The sequence below is a fragment of the Biomphalaria glabrata genome, chromosome 8 (assembly GCF_947242115.1).
Source record: "Biomphalaria glabrata chromosome 8, xgBioGlab47.1, whole genome shotgun sequence".
Lineage (NCBI taxonomy): Eukaryota > Metazoa > Mollusca > Gastropoda > Planorbidae > Biomphalaria > Biomphalaria glabrata.
The window spans coordinates 9,665,495-9,687,050 of NC_074718.1; the positions used below are offsets into that span (position 1 = coordinate 9,665,495).

At 33.0% G+C, this 21,556-nt stretch overlaps 2 protein-coding genes across 4 annotated transcripts in view; one reads left to right on the forward strand and one right to left on the reverse strand.

The window, feature by feature from the left end:
- LOC106074328 (probable asparagine--tRNA ligase, mitochondrial) lies at window positions 1-11,107 on the forward strand. The gene is made up of 12 exons (XM_056038690.1): window positions 1-205; window positions 2,674-2,907; window positions 3,873-4,013; window positions 4,587-4,667; window positions 5,148-5,287; window positions 5,857-5,989; window positions 6,332-6,433; window positions 6,549-6,586; window positions 6,727-6,793; window positions 6,940-7,071; window positions 7,743-7,867; window positions 8,738-11,107. Exons 1-12 carry the CDS (start codon window positions 56-58, stop codon window positions 8,880-8,882), a joined length of 1,488 nt encoding a protein of 495 aa, XP_055894665.1. The 5' UTR covers window positions 1-55; the 3' UTR covers window positions 8,883-11,107.
- Window positions 9,682-21,556, reverse strand: part of LOC106074324 (protein phosphatase methylesterase 1-like) — a 19,187-nt gene continuing 7,312 nt past the window's right edge. For all 3 annotated transcript variants that reach the window (XM_056038693.1, XM_056038694.1, XM_056038691.1), the window contains exons 4-16: window positions 21,212-21,269; window positions 20,150-20,201; window positions 18,612-18,680; window positions 18,392-18,477; window positions 18,036-18,126; window positions 17,055-17,120; window positions 16,166-16,316; window positions 14,895-14,949; window positions 14,292-14,357; window positions 14,115-14,159; window positions 13,201-13,265; window positions 12,226-12,293; window positions 9,682-11,482 (exon numbers count right to left, since the gene is read on the reverse strand). In XM_056038693.1, coding sequence (XP_055894668.1) covers window positions 11,464-11,482; window positions 12,226-12,293; window positions 13,201-13,265; window positions 14,115-14,159; window positions 14,292-14,357; window positions 14,895-14,949; window positions 16,166-16,316; window positions 17,055-17,120; window positions 18,036-18,126; window positions 18,392-18,477; window positions 18,612-18,680; window positions 20,150-20,201; window positions 21,212-21,269 — 891 coding nt within the window. In that variant the 3' untranslated portion in view covers window positions 9,682-11,463. The remainder of the gene's footprint in view (window positions 11,483-12,225; window positions 12,294-13,200; window positions 13,266-14,114; window positions 14,160-14,291; window positions 14,358-14,894; window positions 14,950-16,165; window positions 16,317-17,054; window positions 17,121-18,035; window positions 18,127-18,391; window positions 18,478-18,611; window positions 18,681-20,149; window positions 20,202-21,211; window positions 21,270-21,556) is intronic.

The window sequence follows — 21,556 nt, forward strand, 5'->3', positions numbered from 1 at the left end:
AGTCTACTCTATTTTTTTCTAGATCTACCAAAGACGTCTACATAATTGTCATGCAATGTCGAGATTCAATTTTAATACATTTTTTCACAGACATGTTTTATTTTACAAAAACTGCAACAAACAAATACGAAGAAGATATTCAGTTGACAATATTAAAACTTTATTATCTAAGCAAGAAATTAGCAATAACGAAATAACTATTAGGGTATTCTAAAGTATTCTATATCACTTTATAAGTTTATTTTTAAGTTTTACTCTTACTCTGACTCACTAACACACTACTATTACTACTAACAGTACTAACACTCTGACTCTGAGTGTCTGAGTCTTCTCTAGATTTTAAAAAGTAGAATTTATAGATCTAGATAAGATAGATTTAGAATCTAGACTAGATTTAGATTCTAAATCACTTGAAGTCAGTGTGATGACTGACTAACCTTAAGTCTAAGTTAACAACAGGGCCTAAATTATGCATAGTCCCAAAAACTCAAAATTTAAAAATATCAAGTGGACTAAGTCTAACCTAATTTATTATATAAATATAAATCCAATAATATATCTGGCAGTCTAGATTCCTATCTCTCTCTCTCTCTCTCTCTCTCTCTCTCTCTCTCTCTCTCTCTATGTCTATATATATATATATATATATATATATATATATATATATATACTATCTAGTAGATATTTACTAGATTATAATCTAGCTAGAGTGAATTGTTTTTAGAACTAAGTCCAAATTAAAATTTAAAAATATATATTTATAGATCTAGATAAATGGAGGTGCAGTTGCTGAGTGATAAGGCGGGCTCGAATCATGGTGAAGACTGGGATTTCTATTCCAGGATCTTTATTAAGCCTCTGAATCCACCCAGCTTTAATGAATACCTGATGCTAATTGGGAAAATAAAGGCTGTTGTGCTGGCCACATGACACCCTCGTTAACTGTGAGCCACAGAAACAGATGACCTTTATATTATATCATTTGCCCTAGAGATTGCAAGGTCTTAAAGGGGAAATTTTTTTAATAAGTAGATCTAGATCTAGCATCCATGGCGAGAAAGGGTTCAATGAACCTGGGCCCATAAGTAATCGGGGCCCACAATGGCTCTTTAAATCTATCAAATTCTTAAATAATCTACTTAGTGTTATTACATATCAAACTAGAGATCTAGATATTGAAAAAAAAAAAAAGCAATAAAACAAAGGAATGTAAATGCAATGATTATCGTCGAGAACGATTTCTACTCGACACTGATTTTTGCGCCAAATTCATCAAGTCTAAGAAGTGAATCGAATGTAATGACTCCATTACTTCTAAAAGTTTGTGGGCTACCAACAAAATAATGCCTTTTTAAAAATGTGCTTATGCATACCTGATAGTGAGATATGTTTTTATTTTACTCTAAGTGCGGGAGGGCACCCACCACCATATTCTTGAACCCATGCCCACGTGTACCTTGGTACACCACTGTATACAATTATAGATTAGTATCTAGATATCTCTATCAGCTGAAGATCTATCTTGGATCAATTTCTTTATTATTTAGATTTAGCATACTCATAAATTAACAGCATCAGTATCTTTTTAGTATTTAAAAAAAATATACATAAGAAATCTAAATATTTGTACATTTAAGAAATCAAAAGAACTTTCTAAGGCTATACTTGTAACCTTTTCAGTCTTCCTGCAGTACTGAGAAGTTTAAAAAAAATGTTTATCTTTTATGTCCATAGCTTTTTTTTTTTTGGGTCTTTTTCTCCACTAATCTCATTTCTATTTAAAACTCTCAACTTACACACCACGGTGTAGCTTGACTGCAACAGCATTTTAAACTTAGCATGAAAAATAAAAGCTTAACATGGTCCTGGAGGATGAGCAGTGGCTCTGTCATTTTAACATTCTACACAAATTTTGTAAGCCTAACAAAAAATTCCAGTTGACTAAATTTTCTCCCCCCTCCTCCAGCAGTACAAATAATCACTATTGGCACTTGTACAACAAAAGAAATAGTTCAGATTAATTGCTGCTGCACTATGTTCTTGTATCACCTTGAGCCTACATTATGTTTTTTTTAACAGTGCTATGTAAATTAAATTACTATTCTTAATTATATTGTCTGTCCTTATAATAAAAATAAACATTCAGAGCTAAACATGAGAATGAAATATAGTTTTTAGACCAGTGTTTACCAAACTTTTTTCCTTTACGGAACACTTCGCACATTCTGAGTATTAAGCGGAACACTTTGCTTATTTTTTAGAGAGATTAATTCGTGTGGTGGATTACTAGTTAATTGTTCCAATAGTTCGTGGAACACCTATTCAGGCCTCAGTTTCGCGAAACACAGTTTGGGAAGCACTGTTTTAGAGGATTGAGAACATTTTCTATTATAACTGAAAGTGAGTTTTTGTAGACTCTGCTTTAAATTTATCCTCCTTTTACCTGTAGAAATTCTTCCTGTTGTACTCACTCTCCCCACCCTTATGATTTAACAAAAAATAGGAGAGTAAAATCAATGAGCAATCATTTGCAATGCCAAGAGACTTGTAGTACTCTTGGTTGGTGATTTAAAAAAATAAGTTATGTGTATGCCAAGTTGTCTTCCTGTTGATTCTTGGCTTTCCACATTGTCAAAAAAGTGTTACTAACAAGAATTTAACTTTTCTCCCTAGGGTTGGGTGAAAGGCGTTCGCCAATACAAGGAACTGACATTTCTCCATTTGAATGATGGATCGGGCCCACAGCACTTGCAAGTCATTGTTCCCTTGACTGTATCTGCCAACAAAGAAATCACATTCGGGAGCTGTGTAGAGGTTAAAGGCAAGCTGATAGAAAGTATTGGACAAGGACAAAAAGTAGAGCTGGTTTCTGATTCCATAGATATCATTGGTCCTTGTAACAACCTGGTCAGTATTTGATTTAACAAGAGAGAGAGCTTTGTCATTGAAGATAATTTTTGTTCTTACAAATTATAAAAGTTTCATTAGTCCAATTCAAAATTGAATTTACTTGTTGTTAGTAGTATTATTAATTGCTTTTATTTAGCATATTATCTTTCATGCGTATAGCATGCTTGGTTTGTTATGTCCAATCTCTTTTTTAGACCAGTAGAGGGAAGGGCTATCTGGGAGGTTTCCATGCTGCCTAACAGAACTGTGCTAGATTCAGGATTTGAACTCAAGTCCCCTTGTTTGTTTCATGGACAAGCGCAGCCAAGTGGTTTTGGTCTCACAGTCACACATCCTAGTTATTCAGAGATTTATTAAAAAGTATTTGTAATCATAATTATTAAAGCTTTGCTGCTATGCATTTAACAAGTCCAGTGAATACAATTGTTTCACTTTAAAATTATATAGAGTTTTCCTGGCCATTTTCCAGAAAGGATTAGTCTGATCTATGTTACATTTAGCTTTCCAGCTGACAGTTACCCTGGAAGATCAGGATGAAGGTTCCTCAAAGCTAGGCCCTCCCACTGTGTCTCAAACATCACTTATCATAATGAAATACAAATTTTAACTTAAGGAAGATGAAGAGGAAGGGTTTTAAATTTGCTCCAAGGTGTGGACAGTTTCAACCCTGTGGGCAGTTTCAACCCCTTCCACATCTCCTTACACTCTTTAATCAAATCTTAACTATTTCTGACACTCTTTAATCAAATCTTAACTATTTCTGACACTCTTAAATCAAATCTTAACTATTTCTGACACTCTTTAATCAAATCTTAACTATTTCTGACACTCTGTAATCAAATCTTAACTATTTCTGACACTCTTTAATCAAATCTTAACTATTTCTGTTCATAAAATGCCTGATAGCAACTACTATAGGGGTATATATATATAAAAGGATATTTTCTTTTGATGTTTCTTAGGAGTTTCCATTCAAGGCAGGAAGAAGACACCCCGCCTCATACAGCAGAGATATTTTACATCTCAGACCCAAAACAAATTTTTTTTCTGCCTTGTTACGCATCAGAAATGCTGCTTCCATGGCAGTGCACAATTTTTTTCAGGTACATCTAAATATTTCATTATGTTAAATTACATTAATTACAATTAATGTATTGTGAGTTTTAAGTGTAAATAATTAAATTGTATTTGAAAAAAAAAAGCATTATTACTATTTTTAGAGAGAGAAAAAAAATAAAATAGTTATTTACCTCTTAGTTGAACCTGGGTAAAGAAAAGAAAAATAAAAAGAAGCCATTGAATGCACTAACATATATATATATATATATGTAGAGAGAGAGAGCTGAACATGGGAGAGAGAATGTGGCTTGCATTAAAGTGGGGTAACGTTGCACTGCATCAGCCTTACTCTATCGCCCATTGCCAGCTATTTCAAGTGGCAGAACAGGGTGCAGACAATTGGAGAGGGTTTTGGGTGTAGTGGAGGATCATTGTGCCCTACATATCCCCACGATATATGCTATACATACTAAAAACTGAGGAATTGAAGACTAAGTTAGCTTGCTAGTGCTTAGTTGTTCAACTGTATATGTTCTTTTCAGACTTGTTTTCAACCTTAAAGATGAGAAATAAATGAAATAGCCATTTTTAAAAAATCTTTTATCTTCCATAAATAGGCAGAAGATTTTGTCTTTATTCACACTCCTGTCCTGACGTCCAGTGATTGTGAAGGAGCATGTGAAATGTTTATAGCACAGGTAGGATAGACATTCTATTTGTTTCACTGTTAAGGATATACATTTATTACAAAGCTTAAATTTCAACTCACTCTGTCTGGTTAAGATACCCATTCCTGGATCATGTTGAAACTTTGCACAATTATACATTGGTATGGACAATACATGAATCAATACAGAACAAATTAACAATTTGTTAATTAATTGAATCAATGAAAAAATTAACAGATTAGTTAATTAATTATTTGCAATTATTTATTTTGATTTCAAATAAGGGAAATATTTTCTACATTTAGAGATATAGTCGTAAGTTCTTCCTGTTAGATAAGCTTCTTTTTTTTTCAAGTATTTTTATATTTTGCTTCTTGTGATTTTGCTGTTCTAATAAATTTTTAAGTCATTAAATTCCTCTTTAGCTGTAGTTGAAATTTGTTTCTTTAAGCCTCTAAATTTGTTGTTAACTTTTATTTAGCCTTTTCATTGTTACCTACTATTATTTAGCCTCTAAAATCAGATCTCTTAACATCCAGTGATAGTGAGAATGAGACTGGCACAGAGAAAGATGGAGAGCCAAAGTATTTCTTTAGACAGCCGTCCTATCTGACTGTATCTGGGCAACTTCACCTGGAAGTCATGACTGGGTGAGCAGAAATTAATGTATTATTATACCTCCTAATAAAAAAAAATCCCCCTAAGTGCAACTTTAGGCTGCCTGGTACTGTGGGATGCGCTTTTGGACTGTCATCATCACAATAGTTCAGTGTTCAAACCCAGCCCACTTGCAATCTCTTGCTGATCTGCAGGAGGTTCAGACTAGGACATTATATGATCTTTAAGTCTGAAGGAACATCTTTTAAACATGTTCAACTTATGGTAGGTATATTTTATCTCTGTAAAAACTTTAGACATTACAGTTATGATATAACTCATCCCTATAAAAGATTTTGTCCAACTCAGTGAATTAGTTTTTTTGTTAGTCAAGTACCAGTTAACAAAATATATATATCTTCTCCATCATACATTCCAAAAAATCAATAAAACAACAACACAGACTAGCTCATCAACCAAGAGCTATTTCTCAGCCACCAAGTCACTAAACAGTCTCTATAACTTTAAGCACCCAAGTTTACCACTAACAAAACCAAAACCAACAAACATTTTCTATTGGAAATACTAATTGCCTTGTTTGTTTCATCTTTGAAATTAACAGAGCCTTCACAAAAGTCTATAATTTTGGACCAGCATTCAGAGCTGAGAATTCTATTGGCAGTTTTCATCTTTCTGAGTTCTACATGATTGAAGCTGAGTTGGCATTTATTGAGAGTATAGAGGATTTGTCAACTGTGAGTACTAAAATTGAAATTGCCTCTCACTAATATCTTATTGCACATGCAAAGCTTTACATGGCGGCATGAAGGCTAAGTTTGTGGCATGGTGGCTGATCGGTAAAGGGCTTGGCTACCTAACTGGGGATCCCAGTTTCGAATCCTGGTGAAGACTGGCATTTTTAATTTTGGGCACCTGAGTCCACCCAGCTCTAAAGGGTAACTGACATTAGTTGGGTAAAAGTAAAGGTGGTTGGTCATTGTGCTGGCCACATAACATCCTTGTTAATCATCAGCCATAGAAGCTTATGTACAATGTTAAAGGCTAAGAATATAATCACACTTAACCTATTATTCTAGGTGATGGAAAGACTGGTCAAGTTCACTGTCCAGAAAACATTAGATTCCTGTCCAGAAGACGTCTCATTATTTCAGAAGTTTGTAGCTACATCAAAACACAAGGTTGGTCTTTAGAAATGCATTATCACATTTATTTTTGTATTTTCATCTTTTTTTAAAAAGAAATACAAAAATGTAACAAGAGAGTGACTACTTTCTTTTATTTCTTTTTTGACAGGGGATACTCAAAAACATCACAGAGTGTAACTATGAAAGGTAGGAACTTATAGCTCTGAAATTAGAAATGAGAACCACAAATAACTAAAATGTCTACTTACATTAACATTATGAAACCACACACATTAATATCTGTGCCATAGAAAAATACAAAGTGATTAAAATGTGTTCAATTTTAGAATGACCTACACAGATGCCATAAACATTCTTAAAAAGTCTGGGGAAAAATTTGAATACACACCAGAAGTAAGTAAATCTTTTTTTCCTTTTCGTGCACTTTGAGGTGTTTTATTAGATAATGTTATTTGATTTGCTAGTTTAAAAAAAAGCCAAATGTAATTACATTTTTAAAAATCCTATATGATAACCAAGCTATTGACTTGTGTTGCCAGTGGGGCTGTGATTTAAAGAAAGAGCATGAAATGTATCTGACAAAAGTTGTGGGGGATGCCCCGGTGTTTGTGACTGACTATCCAGCCCAGCTCAAACCTTTCTATGCCCGGAGGAACAATGATGGGATCACAGTGAGTTTGACATCTTATTTACATTTTTGTCTGGTGTGCAAACATCTGTTTCTGAAGATGATTAATCAATAAATGGGATTGAAAAAAAATGATTTGCCAATGATAGACATAGATTCTGAGAATTTTTTTGTTGTTGCTTTAAACTTTGACAGAAATGAACATTTTTTTGTTTTATTGTAATTAGACATAAAGTTTCAGTTTGAACTAATTAATTATAGAAACAGAAATGTCAATAATAAATGGACTTAGCATATTGGCTATTTTATATACTAGACATTATCACCTTCACCTGTTCTGTAACTACATGATCTGAAAACTATCTCTCTCTCCATTCCTCTGTCTTTTACCTGTGTCTCCTTTTCCCTGGTACTGCCCCCTGTAGGAAAGTCTTTTTGAGCACTGAGGATCTTGTTATAGCGCTGTATAGTCTTAACTTGCGTTTCTTTTTTACAGTGTTCAGAAGGGCATCATGGTGGTGCAAGTTTGTAATGCTTACACCGGAAACTTGCCAAAAAAAAAGTTTTATTATTTGTATCTGAGTTAATCTAAATAACAAATCTGCTCCAAGGTGTCAGAATTACTATGTATGTTACTAAGATTTATTTAAATTCTTAAGCTGATTGCTTTGAAAGATAGCTTTGTAGCTCATCAGCTGTTATTTTATTTTACAGGTTTCAGCACTTGACCTTTTAGTTCCAGGTATCGGTGAGTTATGTGGTAGCAGTCTGAGGGAAGAGAGGGCTGATGTGCTGGAGTCTGTCATGAAAAAATTAAATCTATTGGAACAGATTCCTTGGTAATTATTTCCCTGTTTGACCTCTAGAGCAACGGAAGTGAAATTGAAATATTTGTTTATCTATTGGTTTTAAGAGAGGTTTCTATAACCAAAAGCAAATTATTTCGGCTTTGATACACATGTGAGTAATGGTCCCTAGTTCACGCCCATACATGCACACACACAGTGTTGTTATGAGCTAAATGCTTCCCACTGTCATCATGATAGTCCCTAGTTCAAAGATTGCTCACTTCCATCCCCTGCTATCATGTGCAGGGAGGTTTGGGCTTGGATGTAATAATCTTCATTTCTGAAGGAATGACCAAAACTTATTTTAAACAAATATACATAATAACACAGAACTGAGTGGATGATGGTTTTAACATAAAATTCTAAATTTAATGTTTGTGGATATTTACAAAGGATGTTGAAAAGATCAATGATATAGATCTATTGTTAAAAATGAGATATTTCATTGCGTACTTGCCTAAATCTCATAGAAAATCTTTATGATACTAACTTCAATAATAGTTACTATAATTAATAAATGCATGTTCAGTACAATATCATCTTCACAGTGGCATAAGTAAATAGAATCCAGTTTACCAACAAAGCTGGACTACTCAAAACACATTAGCTTCTACACTAGTACCCTTAAACAGGATCAACAGTTGCTTTGTGTGCATGTGCAGAGTATTATTGTAGTCTGAAGCAGAATGAGCACAATAATACATCTAACCCATGAGTGTTGGGTTAAGCAGTTGCACATTGTTTAACTTGGTAGTCTACTCCAAGGAGGGATCTAATTAGGCTAAGTTGTGAAGTATACAGGTACCATTCAAATGTTATTTTAGCTATACTTTCTGTAACATTTTACATTACCCTTTCCAGGTATCTTGAACTAAGAAAATTTGGTTCATGTCCTCATGGTGGATTTGGCTTAGGGTTTGAAAGACTGCTGATGGCCACACTAGGAGCAGAAAGTTTAAAAGATGTTATTCCTTTTCCACGTTGGCCTAGGAACTGTAGGACTTAACTCAGTATTTTAATCTAATCTTGTTCTTGCTATTATTAAGTGGTTTTTGTATATTAGATTATAAGTAGACGTGTATTTTCTATTACAAATGTTATACAAATGTACAAATACAAAAGCTGATAATTACTATCTATGATTTTCGTTTTTTTTTTGTTTTCAACAATTGATAACACAAAATAGTAATAAGACTTGTCTTTGAGTCCGTAGAATAAGGAGTACAGTATTTAACATAGCTATGCAGTCCCAGCTGTGATCTACATGTTTTGCCAAATCTAGTGCAGACATAACAGTTGTCTGCCGGTTGTCATTTAGGTTCTCTTTTTGCTTTCTTGTCTGATCTCGGTAGTAGGTTTCCTTTTGGTTTCAAATGTGTATCCCGCAGCCTTTGCAAAAAACCTTCAGCTGTCTCATTCCAAAGCAGTCTGCAGCCAGGTACTCTCTTCATTGTCAGTTAAAAGCAAGCTGGCGCCTAAGCTGGTCTTCAATTGGGTTTTCAGGAGGGGTCGGGAGTACTTCTGTTATGCCCATCACTTTTTAGCTCATCTTAAAAGATTGCCTTTGGAAAATGGTAGTCACCCATATGGGACATGTTCACAAATAGCTTTGCTATTTATAGTACTGTCTTTGTATGCCCATGATGAAGTACAGACTTCTTGCATACAAAATACTGATATATACACAATGCAACTGTCCTGCATTTCTCAAAGTAATTTGAAACTTACAAGCACTATTTTTTTTGCATGATTATCTTGAGGCATTACACACATAAAGACTTAGAAAGAATCAACACAACAAAATGTTGAAGGATTTTCTTTTATTTGTCACTCCATTGTTCAATAATGTAGTCATGAAAATAAAAAACAGAAGATTATAATTTACTGAACTTTAGGACATTTAAAAAAAAATCATCCAATAGTTCCTACAGACAACAAACTTCATTCTCAACCACAAAATTACATCTAGCATGAGTCCTTGTTAGACTGGACATATATTATAAATAAACAGGCATACTTTTTAAATTAACTTTACATCTGCCTTCTGTAGGAGATTGAGTTAACAATAAGACTATTACAGGCATACAGCTAGAAATGCATTGTAACTACTACATCAATAAACACTTGACCATACATTAAAAACTGATCATTAGCCATCAAATAGCTTCTGTTCTATAAATATACAAAACGATTATTTCACAAAGCTCAATCTCATATAATAAGAAATCCAATGTCATTTCTGCAGTCAGTCCATCACATTCACACTTTGTCATACAAAACTTTTAAAACTAACGTTTGCTTTAAACACACCTTACGCTTGTTACCTCCATACATTTCATTGTCTCTCTGACAAGTCACAGAAAATGTTCACATGCTTCAAATGTTTCTTCACTGCTGAAAATGATTACATGCTGGCCCAAACCTCTCACAGGATGGCGGGGTGGGCTGGGTTCAAACCCGGGACTATCAAAATGATAGTCAAGAGCACATACCACTGGACCAAGCAGATATCCAGTACTACATGCTAGGAAATGACTTTTCCTGCATAGAATCTGTATGGGAGTCATGTCACTTGTACACACTGAGATAGTAGAAGTAAGAATGGAAGTGTATTGACCCATTCCAGTTATTCTACTGATCAAACTCTTCAAATGACTAGTTGGATATTACTGAAGCACTAGTCAAATATTACGTTATATATATATATATCATTAATAAAATAATAAAATATGCTTGAAAAACATACATACACACAGTTTGAAAAACAATTGTCCAAGCTAAAAATTATAGTCATCTGGATGATATTATCTTACAATATACAATAAATTAAAAACAAAAAAAAAGTCTTATGTAGGTCTCTTGATTCATTGTAATTGGCCAACTTAACTTAAAAGATGCAACCTGCATGATAAGGAAATGAAAGAAAATAATACTACAAAGTACTTTATGGTTTTGGTGTATGATGGCTGAGTGGTAAGGAGCTTGGATACTGAACTGAGGGGGGTCTTAAGTTCAAATCCCCGCAAAGACTGGGACTTAGAATTTTGGGCAAGAGTGCTCCAGAGTCCACCCAATTCTAATGGGTACCTGACATCAGTTGGAGAAAACAAAGTGTGGTTGGTCATCATGCTCTGGCCACTTGATACCCTCTTTAACCATGGGCCACAGAAACAGATGACCTTAACTTCATCTGCCCGACAGAATGCAAGGTCTGAAAGGGGTAATTTTGTTTTTCAACCATAAATGATTCATATTAACTCCTACAACTCAGATTATTTAATTTAAAAAAAAAACAACTAAATAAATGTTAGATAAAATTATTATGTTCAAGATAAAGCAATGCCTATAAAGTTACAGAAATTTAAAACACTAGAATTGAAATCCAGCTTTACATGCACTCACAAACCCTAAAGAATAACAAGTACAAAATATTTCTCATAAAAACTAAAGTATAAAACTAAAATGCATTCAAAATAAAAAAAAAAATTTTTTTAAAGAAAGTGTTACATCACATGAGTAACACACATCATAAAAGTCTTTGAAATTCTGTTTAATGCAGGGCTGAGCAGATCTCTAACATTGACATTTTAACAACCTGGAACTGATCTGTTTTAGACAAACAAAATAATGATGAAATGTTAAGAAAGTCGGCACTGAGCTGGAAAAATTCAGTTAGAAATCAATTTCAGTACATTCTATTGGAACTAGCAAGGAAAATATAAAAAAAAACTTTTTTTTTAAAAAAAAGCTTATATAAAGGGGAGGAACTCAGTCCTTAAAACTTTACCAATAATGTTGAAGTTATTTCTTTTGCTTGATATCAAACAAAATAATAAATAACCAATAAATAATTAACTAAATGAGTACCAGTGTTTTTGTTTATTGATTCTTGTTTTGTTAAGATCAATAAATAATTGTTTAAAGTATCAACTTGATTGGAGAAATAGCGTTAACAATTATTTAAGGGGACAAAAAACCCTACAAATTTAGCCACATCTATGAATACTGAAGTATTAGTTTCCCTTATTGCTATTAAACAAAATAATGAAACACCAGTAATTAATTGTCAATTAGTTACTTTTTTTTTATTGAATTGATTCATATCTTGTCTATGTCAATGAATAATTGTGCGAAGTTTTAGCTTGATCCGAGAATGGGTGTGGGAGAAATAATGTGTACACACCAGACAGAGTGAGTTAATAAGAGCATTGTAAAAACAGAAAGGGACAAATTCAAGGGACAGTTTCTAACTCAGATACTATTCATGAGCATAGATAATAATGTGCTTATACAAGTCAGATAAAATCTTCTAAAAAGCATGTATCATTTTATATACTGGGAAAAACTACCTTTCAAAGTTACCAATGGCTTCTGCAACACGATGTCTGATCATAAAATTGGCCAGGACATCAGCAACCTGTTGAGAGGTTAAAATTTGAGAATCACTTCAACAATGATCATTATCAGAAACAGTTTTTGTTGTATAAATGTGATCTTTTTTTGTTTCTTTTTCATATTGCTTTAAAAAGTTCATAGCAGGGCCTTGGCTTCTCAGCAGCAGCCAAATGTTTAGCATTTAAAACATAGCAAGAGACCTTTTTATGTAATGTCTATTTATTTTAAAGAAAACAATTAGGTATTTTAAAAAATTTGTTTGTAGTTTTTTTGTCAGCTGTTCTAAATGCTCTTTTACATATGCTCTTTTCGATCTTGAAAATATGTTGGAACAAAGCAGCCAGGTGTACGTAATTTTCTAGATGTTGTTATGGCACAATTAGGATTAAGTTATTTGTTTCGTAAATAGGGGAAGTTTTGACTTAAAGACAATGACGCGACTAGTAAAAACTAGACTAAAGTTTGAGGAAGAATAGCAAAGCATAAACAGGCTATGTTTGATGGCTTTAAGAGAGAGGCAGCTTTTCATGAACATAGAGATTTAGCTTGACGACATTCGATGGTTCCCTTTGTTATTATTAAACTTATTCAACATTCGCTATCAGCACTGACATCTTGTTGGCCTTTTGCCCATTAATGTATTTCATTATTTGAGTATTACCTCCATTTGACTTAGCTGCATAATACGCAGCATGGAAGTGCCTGACAACATACAAAAAAAAAAACTTCCTATGCCCAGAAATGAACATCATTTGGAAAAAGGAAACATCACATTAGAAGTTCAATGAAAAAAGTCTACTGGCCTTATTTGTCAGCAAAAAATGTGTCTCTTACCAAGACAAAAAAATACCAAAATAGACATTGTTAGTTAAACTCCACAAGAGAAAGAAGAAATAACAATCGACTACAAAAGAAAACCTAATGTTTACCCTATCTGGCACGTCTTCATGTACTGCATGGCCACATTGAGGTAGCAAGTTCATTTGAAACTTTCCTGTGGGGAAAAAAAAAGAACCATAGCATGACTAAAAATAAGGCTTGTGAAGGAGTCTACAAATTAAGAGGAGTGCAGTAGTTCATGAGGTGCCTCCAACCTGCGCTGAGTATTTTTAAAGTGAATATTGATTTGCACAGGCTAATACCACTTTTTAGTCTGTCCTCCACAGTGGCACACAAGTCTGAGACAGCTGTGGACAACAGATTGCAGGTGATATATGAGAGGTAGAGGCAAAAAGACTTTTTACTAGCCATCTGAGTTGTTAAGTTCACTTAATAGTTAATGTACATGTACCTTAGATCGCTACTGTACCTTTTTTCGTTAACTTAAGAGGGCCTTTAGTAAATGGACCTTGGACCTAAGTTGTTGGAAAGACCCATCAGGGAGAACTGGTGTGTTGTGACAACATTCCTACCATAAAATCTGCCCAGGCTCTCACCAAAATCTTAGGAGTCTCAAGTCATATTAATTTTATGACTAAAGGGGGCCACAAATTATTATCATGATTATTAACTGTTGGCTTAGAAACATGTAAACGTCTTGTCTTATAAATTACATACATTCCTTCTTAACAGAAAATTAATTTCATCCCACGACTTAACTTTTAAATACAAAAAAGTGTTCAGAACAGAAATCCAAGAACTATTATCAACAAAAAAAAAATAAGGGGACAGTTTTTTTGAATTACCATAAGAATGCTAACAATTTGAAATATTTTAACATAACATACATGTGTAATTGGTTTGTATTTTTTATTGTATAAAATACTAATTGAAATGTTATTATTCTTGTACGGTATAGAAATCTTAAAAACAAACAAACTCTAATTTATTAACTACTTCTTGCCTTGCATTTGTCCAATGGTCAGATCTTTGTCCAGTCTGTCTGGGCCTACGATAAATAAAGATTTCAAATGTCAAAATTTAACATGAACAAATATAAGATAACCTTTTAACTAAAAACATTACAAATATCTCATTAAATGAAGTACTAGAAAGTATTTCTATAACAAATTTCCATTACCCGCCAAGATCAGCATTTTTGGTGCCTCACAGGATAAAAACTTTTGGGACAATCCTTCAAACCATCCTGTGGAATTAGGAATCAATCTATTAGCTTGAACCCCAGAAATAACATTGCTGCTTGAATGCTAAGCAGGAATGATAGATGAAAGTAAAACTAACAAAATTTATTTTTAACTATATTTAAATATATTTCTAAAATAACTCCTCGTGGATATGTTCACAGTTGAAATGAAAAATATTAAATAAACTTTCAAATGATATAAAATATAAAAACCATGAACATTGAATTACTAAGTATTATATACCAAGACTAAACTGTAGAAATAAACTTCATCTAAAAAAAAAATATTTTCTGACTGCAACTAAACTAATTATTATAGTTAGAAACTAATTATAGTTAGAATAATTGGGGGACTTTAAATTTGTCTTGCAATTGATCTAAGCAGTGATGCCTAATTAATGGTCTGTGAGACATATCCAGCCTTCTATTCTGTGCTCTCTGGCCATTTAAAACTTCCACCCACACTGCAGATTGAAGCAGCAGAGAATTGGTACATTTAAACTGGACAGTTGTTTTTCCTTTACAAATGTTAAGATTTACCTTGCCAAAACTTTTCAGTCTTTGATAAGTCTATTCTCCAGGTGTATCTGTGAGTCTGTCAAATATCAAAATAACAATATGGACAGGCACAAGCAGAAGTTTATATTAGCTTTCCTATGTTTTGGATACTGTACAATATCAACGTATAAGTTATATCTCTTTTTTTTGTGTAAACCTTTTTTTTTATTTTTTAAAAAATTCTTTTCACAATCCCTAATTTCATAACTGGTTAGGAATATCTAATCAACAACTGGCAGACAATGGTTGTGCTTGCCCTGGATGAGGCAAAATATGTAGGTCACAGCTGGGACTGCGTAGCCACGGATAATACTGCATTCCTCATTAATCTTCGGACTCAAAGACAAGCGTTATCATAATTATTAGGAATATCTAATGGCTTAGCACAGATTGCTAAATATATTACAATACAATTTTAATTATCAAATAAACATTGTGAACCACTCTCATTTTAGAACTTTTCCTTATAGTGATTTGATTTCTCAATTTTTTAATTTTTTGTGTGTGTTGTGTTGAAGAGAAGATCAGGAGAAGTCTGAATGAAAGATCAGGAGAAGTCTGAATGAAAGATCATCAGAAGTCTGAATGAAAGATCATCAGAAGTCTGAATGAAAGATCATCAGAAGTCTGAATGAAAGATCAGGAGAAGTATGAATGAAAGATCATCAGAAGTCTGAATGAAAGATCAGCAGAAGTCTGAATGAAAGATCAGCAGAAGTCTGAATGAAAGATCAGCAGAAGTCTGAATGAAAGATCAGCAGAAGTCTGAATGAAAGATCAGCAGAAGTCTGAATGAAAGATCAGCAGAAGTCTGAATGAAAGATCAGCAGAAGTCTGAATGAAGGATCAGCAGAAGTCTGAATGAAAGATCAGCAGAAGTCTGAATGAAAGATCAGGAGAAGTCTGAATGAAAGATCAGCAGAAGTCTGAATGAAAGATTAGCAGAAGTCTGAATGAAAGATCAGCAGAAGTCTGAATGAAAGATCAGCAGAAGTCTGAATGAAGGATCAGCAGAAGTCTGAATGAAAGATCAGCAGAAGTCTGAATGAAGGATCAGCAGAAGTCTGAATGAAAGATCAGCAGAAGTCTGAATGAAAGATCAGGAGAAGTCTGAATGAAAGGTGTGTTGTAGTGCTACTAGAATGGATGGCTATTTTCAAAGGGAGACAATAATCCCAATACCCTATTTAGTTTGACTTAACAATACTAAATAACTGAAAGTCACCAATTGTAAAGAGTTTAGGGAGACTCACACTCATAGACTGTGGATCTGCAGGCTTCTTAAACTGGCCCACAGTAGATGCCTGGGAAGCTTTATCTTCATCCTCTTCCTCCTCAATGGTGTCACTGCAGCTAACATGCTGATGCTCCAACTCTTCTGCCCCCGTTTCATTAGAAGATTCACTGTCAAATACATCCCCAGTATCAATATACTTTAAAATATTTTAAAAGATCTATGTCAAATACATCCCCAGTATCAATATACTTTAAAATATTTTAAAAGATCTATATCAAATACATCTCCAGTATCAATATACTTTAAAATATTTTAAAAGATCTATATCAAATACATCTCCAGTATCAATAAACTTTAAAATATTTTAAAATATCTATATCTATTAACAACTAAATATAGGCATAGATAAACCTAGGGCACAATATTTGTATTTTAGAATGGACTAAAATATTATATTAACTAAATATACACAAGGGCATAATATTTTTTTATCTTAGAATGAAAGTTTGTAACTTAAAAGATAATACAAGAAAGATAATGTAAAATAATCAAGTGGACAGCTCTCTAGCTATGCTACTGAACACATTTTTTTTTATTCTTCTGAACATGTAATTGTATTTTTTTTTAAATACATTTTTAGTTTATTTCAATATGGAATTTCCAAATGTTTTCAGAATTTATAAACAAAATGTTTAAAAATCTAATGAGAGCTTGTTAGGGAGAAATATTTCATACTTAAACATTTTTTATCTCTATGCTAGAATAACAATGTTAATGTTCCTCAATCAAGTAAACCAAGCCAATAATAAATGTACCTAATTGATCATAGGACATAATCATCTTCTTTTTTTGAAGTAAGGTCTGTATCATATTAGATAAGATAAAATAACCCAGGGTTGTCTTACCTTTTCAGCTGGCCAACCATAGAAACGCGTGCCGATTCTAGGTTCAGTATCTGTCCACTTCGAACACTGTAAGCATAGGGACAGGCACAAAGTTGTGCACAATTGAAAACTTTTTTTTTTTGCATAAATAAAATATTTTAAGTAACTAAGATAAAATAAAAATATTTGCTATAGTGCTATTTGATAATTAAACTGCTGCTTAAGCTTCCAGCAATCACTAGTTTGTAAAATTTTCTCAGCTAAAGTGCACATATTCTTGTCAAAGTCATTTTATAATGTGTTTAGTTTCACTATTTTCTGTGCCCTGTAGCATATACAAGAATTGAACTGTCCAAGACTAGTAGTAGGTTTTTCCTTGACTAAATTGCTACATAGAGTACCATGAAAAGTTGGCAGGAGACTGCTGTACTACAACCTGCCAAGCTACACATTTTATCTATTGTGTCTACATCACATCCCCCTGGAAACAGAGTGACATAACTTTATCTTTGTGGAGCAAGTGAAGCAAAAAGCAATGCTTGTAACCTTAAACATATTAAGCTTATGTGTAAAATCCATTCAGAAATCTCCAGAATCGTATGTAAAGCGTTAAATCATGCTATTGTGAACATAAAATACACCCCATTTGAAAAGCTTCCTTTTTCCCATTCCAATAAATCAATCTCATATATATTCCCTGAGGAAAATCCGTAAAACCCCAAAATGGTATACATAACTGTAAAAACTGACCAAGCAAGCCCAAAAAAATCATAAATGTAAAAGATAAAGACTTGTTTTATAAGTGAATGAAGCATAAGAACTGATAGAATATATGATCTCAATTTAAATGTGAATGTTAAAACTTTAAGTTTCAGAAATCTTTTCAGCTAATGGGCACTTACTGGAAAGAAGTAGCTTTAAGTTTAGTTCTAAAACTACTTAATAGGTTGGCTTGCCGTATTCAATGAAATATAAGATCTCTAAGAAGGCAACTTTACTTACGCCCATTCAATTGCTTTATCCATGGACTCAAATGTTCTTGGCCTCCCCCTCAAAAATGACTGCATGCTTGTTAGGGCTTCCAAGGCTGTCCCTATATAAATGAAAAGAATATAATTTTTTTAAATAACTATAAAAAGTAGACTATTTTTATTTAATATTATAAATATAAGTCATTAATCTAACTTTTTTTACATTGAACATTCCATTTATCTTAGTTCTGGAAGTAGATTAACATAGATTTATTATACTGTAGCAAGCTCAATGTCTATAGCTACGTAATAATTTAATGTAGCAAGGTCAATGTCTGTTAGAACATAATTAATTTACAAAGTGATGTCAAAAGACAGAAAAAATACCTTCAACAACGTCAATGACTGCCAGGCCTATCAATGTGGATACAAGATGTCTGACAGCAGTGTGAACTGCAATGGCTCCTCCCATGCTAAGAAACATTAATACAGAAAGAAAAAAAAATAGTGGGTATATATGATGACCAAGAGTTGAATTCAAATTTCAGTTAACAACTTTGGCCACTATCAATGGAGACTGTCGTATGTAATCTAACCAAATACAAACCTGTGTCCAACTAGAATGACAGGAGGGGGGTCATCATTGTAGAGACTGTGAATGATGTTTCCAACATCACTGGAGAGGAGAAAAATAAACATGAACTCATTATTACTAACATAAAAACATGAGCTCATTAATACTAACATAAAAACATGAGCTCATTAATACTTACATAAAAACATGAGCTCATTAATACTAACATAAAAACATGAACTCATTATTACTAACATAAAAACATGAGCTCATTAATACTTACATAAAAACATGAGCTCATTAATACAAACATAAAAACATGAACTAATTAATACAAAGAAATTTATTTTAAATATTTGTTTTCAAACTAAGACCCAGTTTTAGTCTACATCCCCTGCTGACCAGCATATAATATATGGGATTTGCATAGATGGAATCTGGTGTACAGAATATTGAAATATTGATAAGCTATGAATTTTAAAACACATATGCACTTTTTTTTCCCTGCAGAATTTAATATCTAAGCATTTCCGTTTTCAGCATGAACTAGTTTGAAATTTTTGGATAGTAACTGTGATCTTTCAATATAGTTTCCTTATCATCATATATTTTGTCATTTATTTCATAATCTCTCACTATCTTCCTCTTTCCAATTTTTTTATGTTTTTACATTCAACTCGTAACTTAATGAGACATTGAACCTTCTGGGTGGGTAGAACCTGGACATGAATCTCAAAAAATGGCTCGAATGATTTGCCCAGAAATTTAATAGCTGATGTATATAGCTGAAAAAAGAATTCCTAGCTCTTTGGCCACACCATGAAAATTTTAGCTGGAGAACGATCAAATACTTATCTTGAATGGACAATACATCTTCAGGTGTTTCCGCATGTAGGCATTATTCATTCAAGAATTGAATAAATTAATGTTCAGAAACATTTTGTGCATCGTTTTCTAACACTAGATCTAAAGACCTATCATTGGAATATTATAAAGAGTGGTAGATTTATACATTCACTTAACCAGGATTTTCTTATTTTTACTTGTAACTATCATTAGTTATTAAGAGCAAAATAATCGCTCTATAACTAGTAGGTTACATCTTTAAAAAATATATTTTTTAATGTTTTTAGGCTCTATTATAACAGCACCATATTTCACCTTATTCACTAACTTTTTCTAGCTTACCAAATTTTATTGCTAGCAAAATGTAACCCTAACAAATAAAAATCAAAATGTTAACAAACAGAAGATTACTGTCATTAACTTTTAAGTATGAAAGTCCTTTTTAGTGAGATTAAGTCTAGAGTGGAACTCTTAAGGAAGAAGGAGCCTCTTTAGTAAGACTAAGTCTAGGATGGAAATCTTAAGGAAGAAAAATGAATACAAAAATTATTTTAAAAACGCCAAGCACTTAACCACTCAGCCACCGCGGCTCCCCCAGTAAGTATGAGTATGTTTTATTTACAACACCAGTCCTAACATGAACATTTTTTTGGCCATTCTAAATCACACACAGAACGGCTAGAAATTATTGCCATCTTCTACAAAAAAAATGTATATATATATACCTTGACATTTGTTCAGCACTTAAATTGGTATCATCACTTGTCACACTGTCTCCTGTGTAATGAAAGGAACATTCAATGTTTAAACAGCATATAATGAAATATAACAGCCTCACATAACAAAGTTTTTTGTTTGAGGTATTCATTTAGATTTGAAAGTAAGAAATAAATTACAGGAAGAAAGCAGACAAAATAAATGTTTGTCTGCTGGTAGATGATGTAATGGTCATCTGTATCAATGTCTGCAGTTGATGGTTAACAAAGGGTGCCATACAATGTTTTTCAAAAAAGAATGTTTACATTAAAAGGAATTTCTTTTTAAGAAGCAATACATCAATATTGTGTGTTTCCCGCGTGATAAAAAAAAAGAAGTATTTATTTTTGTAGAGAGAGATAGCATTAATTTACTGTTAGTCTTGTAGAATAATACAAGATAAGCGGCGCTACGCCAGATGACTCCAGGATGCCACAGTGTAAGGATGCGTTTTTATTGTTAGAGTTAGATTTCTGTAAATATCAGCTTATTTCATTTCATCTCAAGCTGACTTTGTCTTTATACTGTAATAAAAGTTTAGTCCAATCTCTTTTGAAGACATGTGGGGGGGGGGGGGTATATGGGAGATTTCCATGCTGCCATAAGCACTCAGCAAACACAACTCTGCTCAAATTAAAATTCAAACTCAAAACCCCCTTGATAGGTAGCCAAGCAGTTTATGCCAGCCTGTTCTGTGCTATAAACAATACTCCATCATATAATTTTTGTTTACACACAGGCCTTTGATGATGGTATTTGTAACCAAGAATGATACACAGCCAACTGTTTGTTTGATGGCTATGACTGTAATCCGCCAGTGGAGGAATGTAGGTATAAGAATTATTGTGAGACCTACTACAGTAACAGCCAATGTGATTTAGTTTTGTGAGCAAAAGAAGTTATTCAATTTTTTTCAAGGTTTATAAGATAAAATATATGCCTGCAGCGGTTTAGCTGTCTACCAGCAGTTTGGTGCTACAAGTCAACGACCATCAAGGAAAATAAATACAAAGAAAAAAATTTGACCTCACCATGACCTCTCAAATCTACAGCCACACATCTGCACTTGACTAATGTAGTAACATGAGTCTGGAAATGAAAGAAAACAACAAAATAAATCAAGTATGCTGAAAATAAAAGTAAATACTTTTTTAGCACTTATATTTTTAGTTTAAATTTCCTACTCAGTTCAACTGACTTTTAAGAATACAAAATAGATTGGGGCCTATTATGTCCATGTAATTCTAGATGTTGTGTTTGTATTTTTACTGATATGGCTTTGGTTGTGTAGAAATATTATTGTAAGTTTTAAATAATGTGATTGATGTAATCAAAGTACATTTCCATTGTGGAATAACTGAACTATCTTATATATA

Coding starts and splice junctions, on each gene's coding strand:
- LOC106074328 (XM_056038690.1), top strand. CDS start 56: ATGTCGAGATTCAATTTTAATACATTTTTTCACAGACATGTTTTATTT. Junction 5,990..6,331: donor GTATAGAGGATTTGTCAACT/GTGAGTACTAAA, acceptor CTATTATTCTAG/GTGATGGAAAGACTGGTCAA. Junction 6,794..6,939: donor AATTTGAATACACACCAGAA/GTAAGTAAATCT, acceptor TTGTGTTGCCAG/TGGGGCTGTGATTTAAAGAA.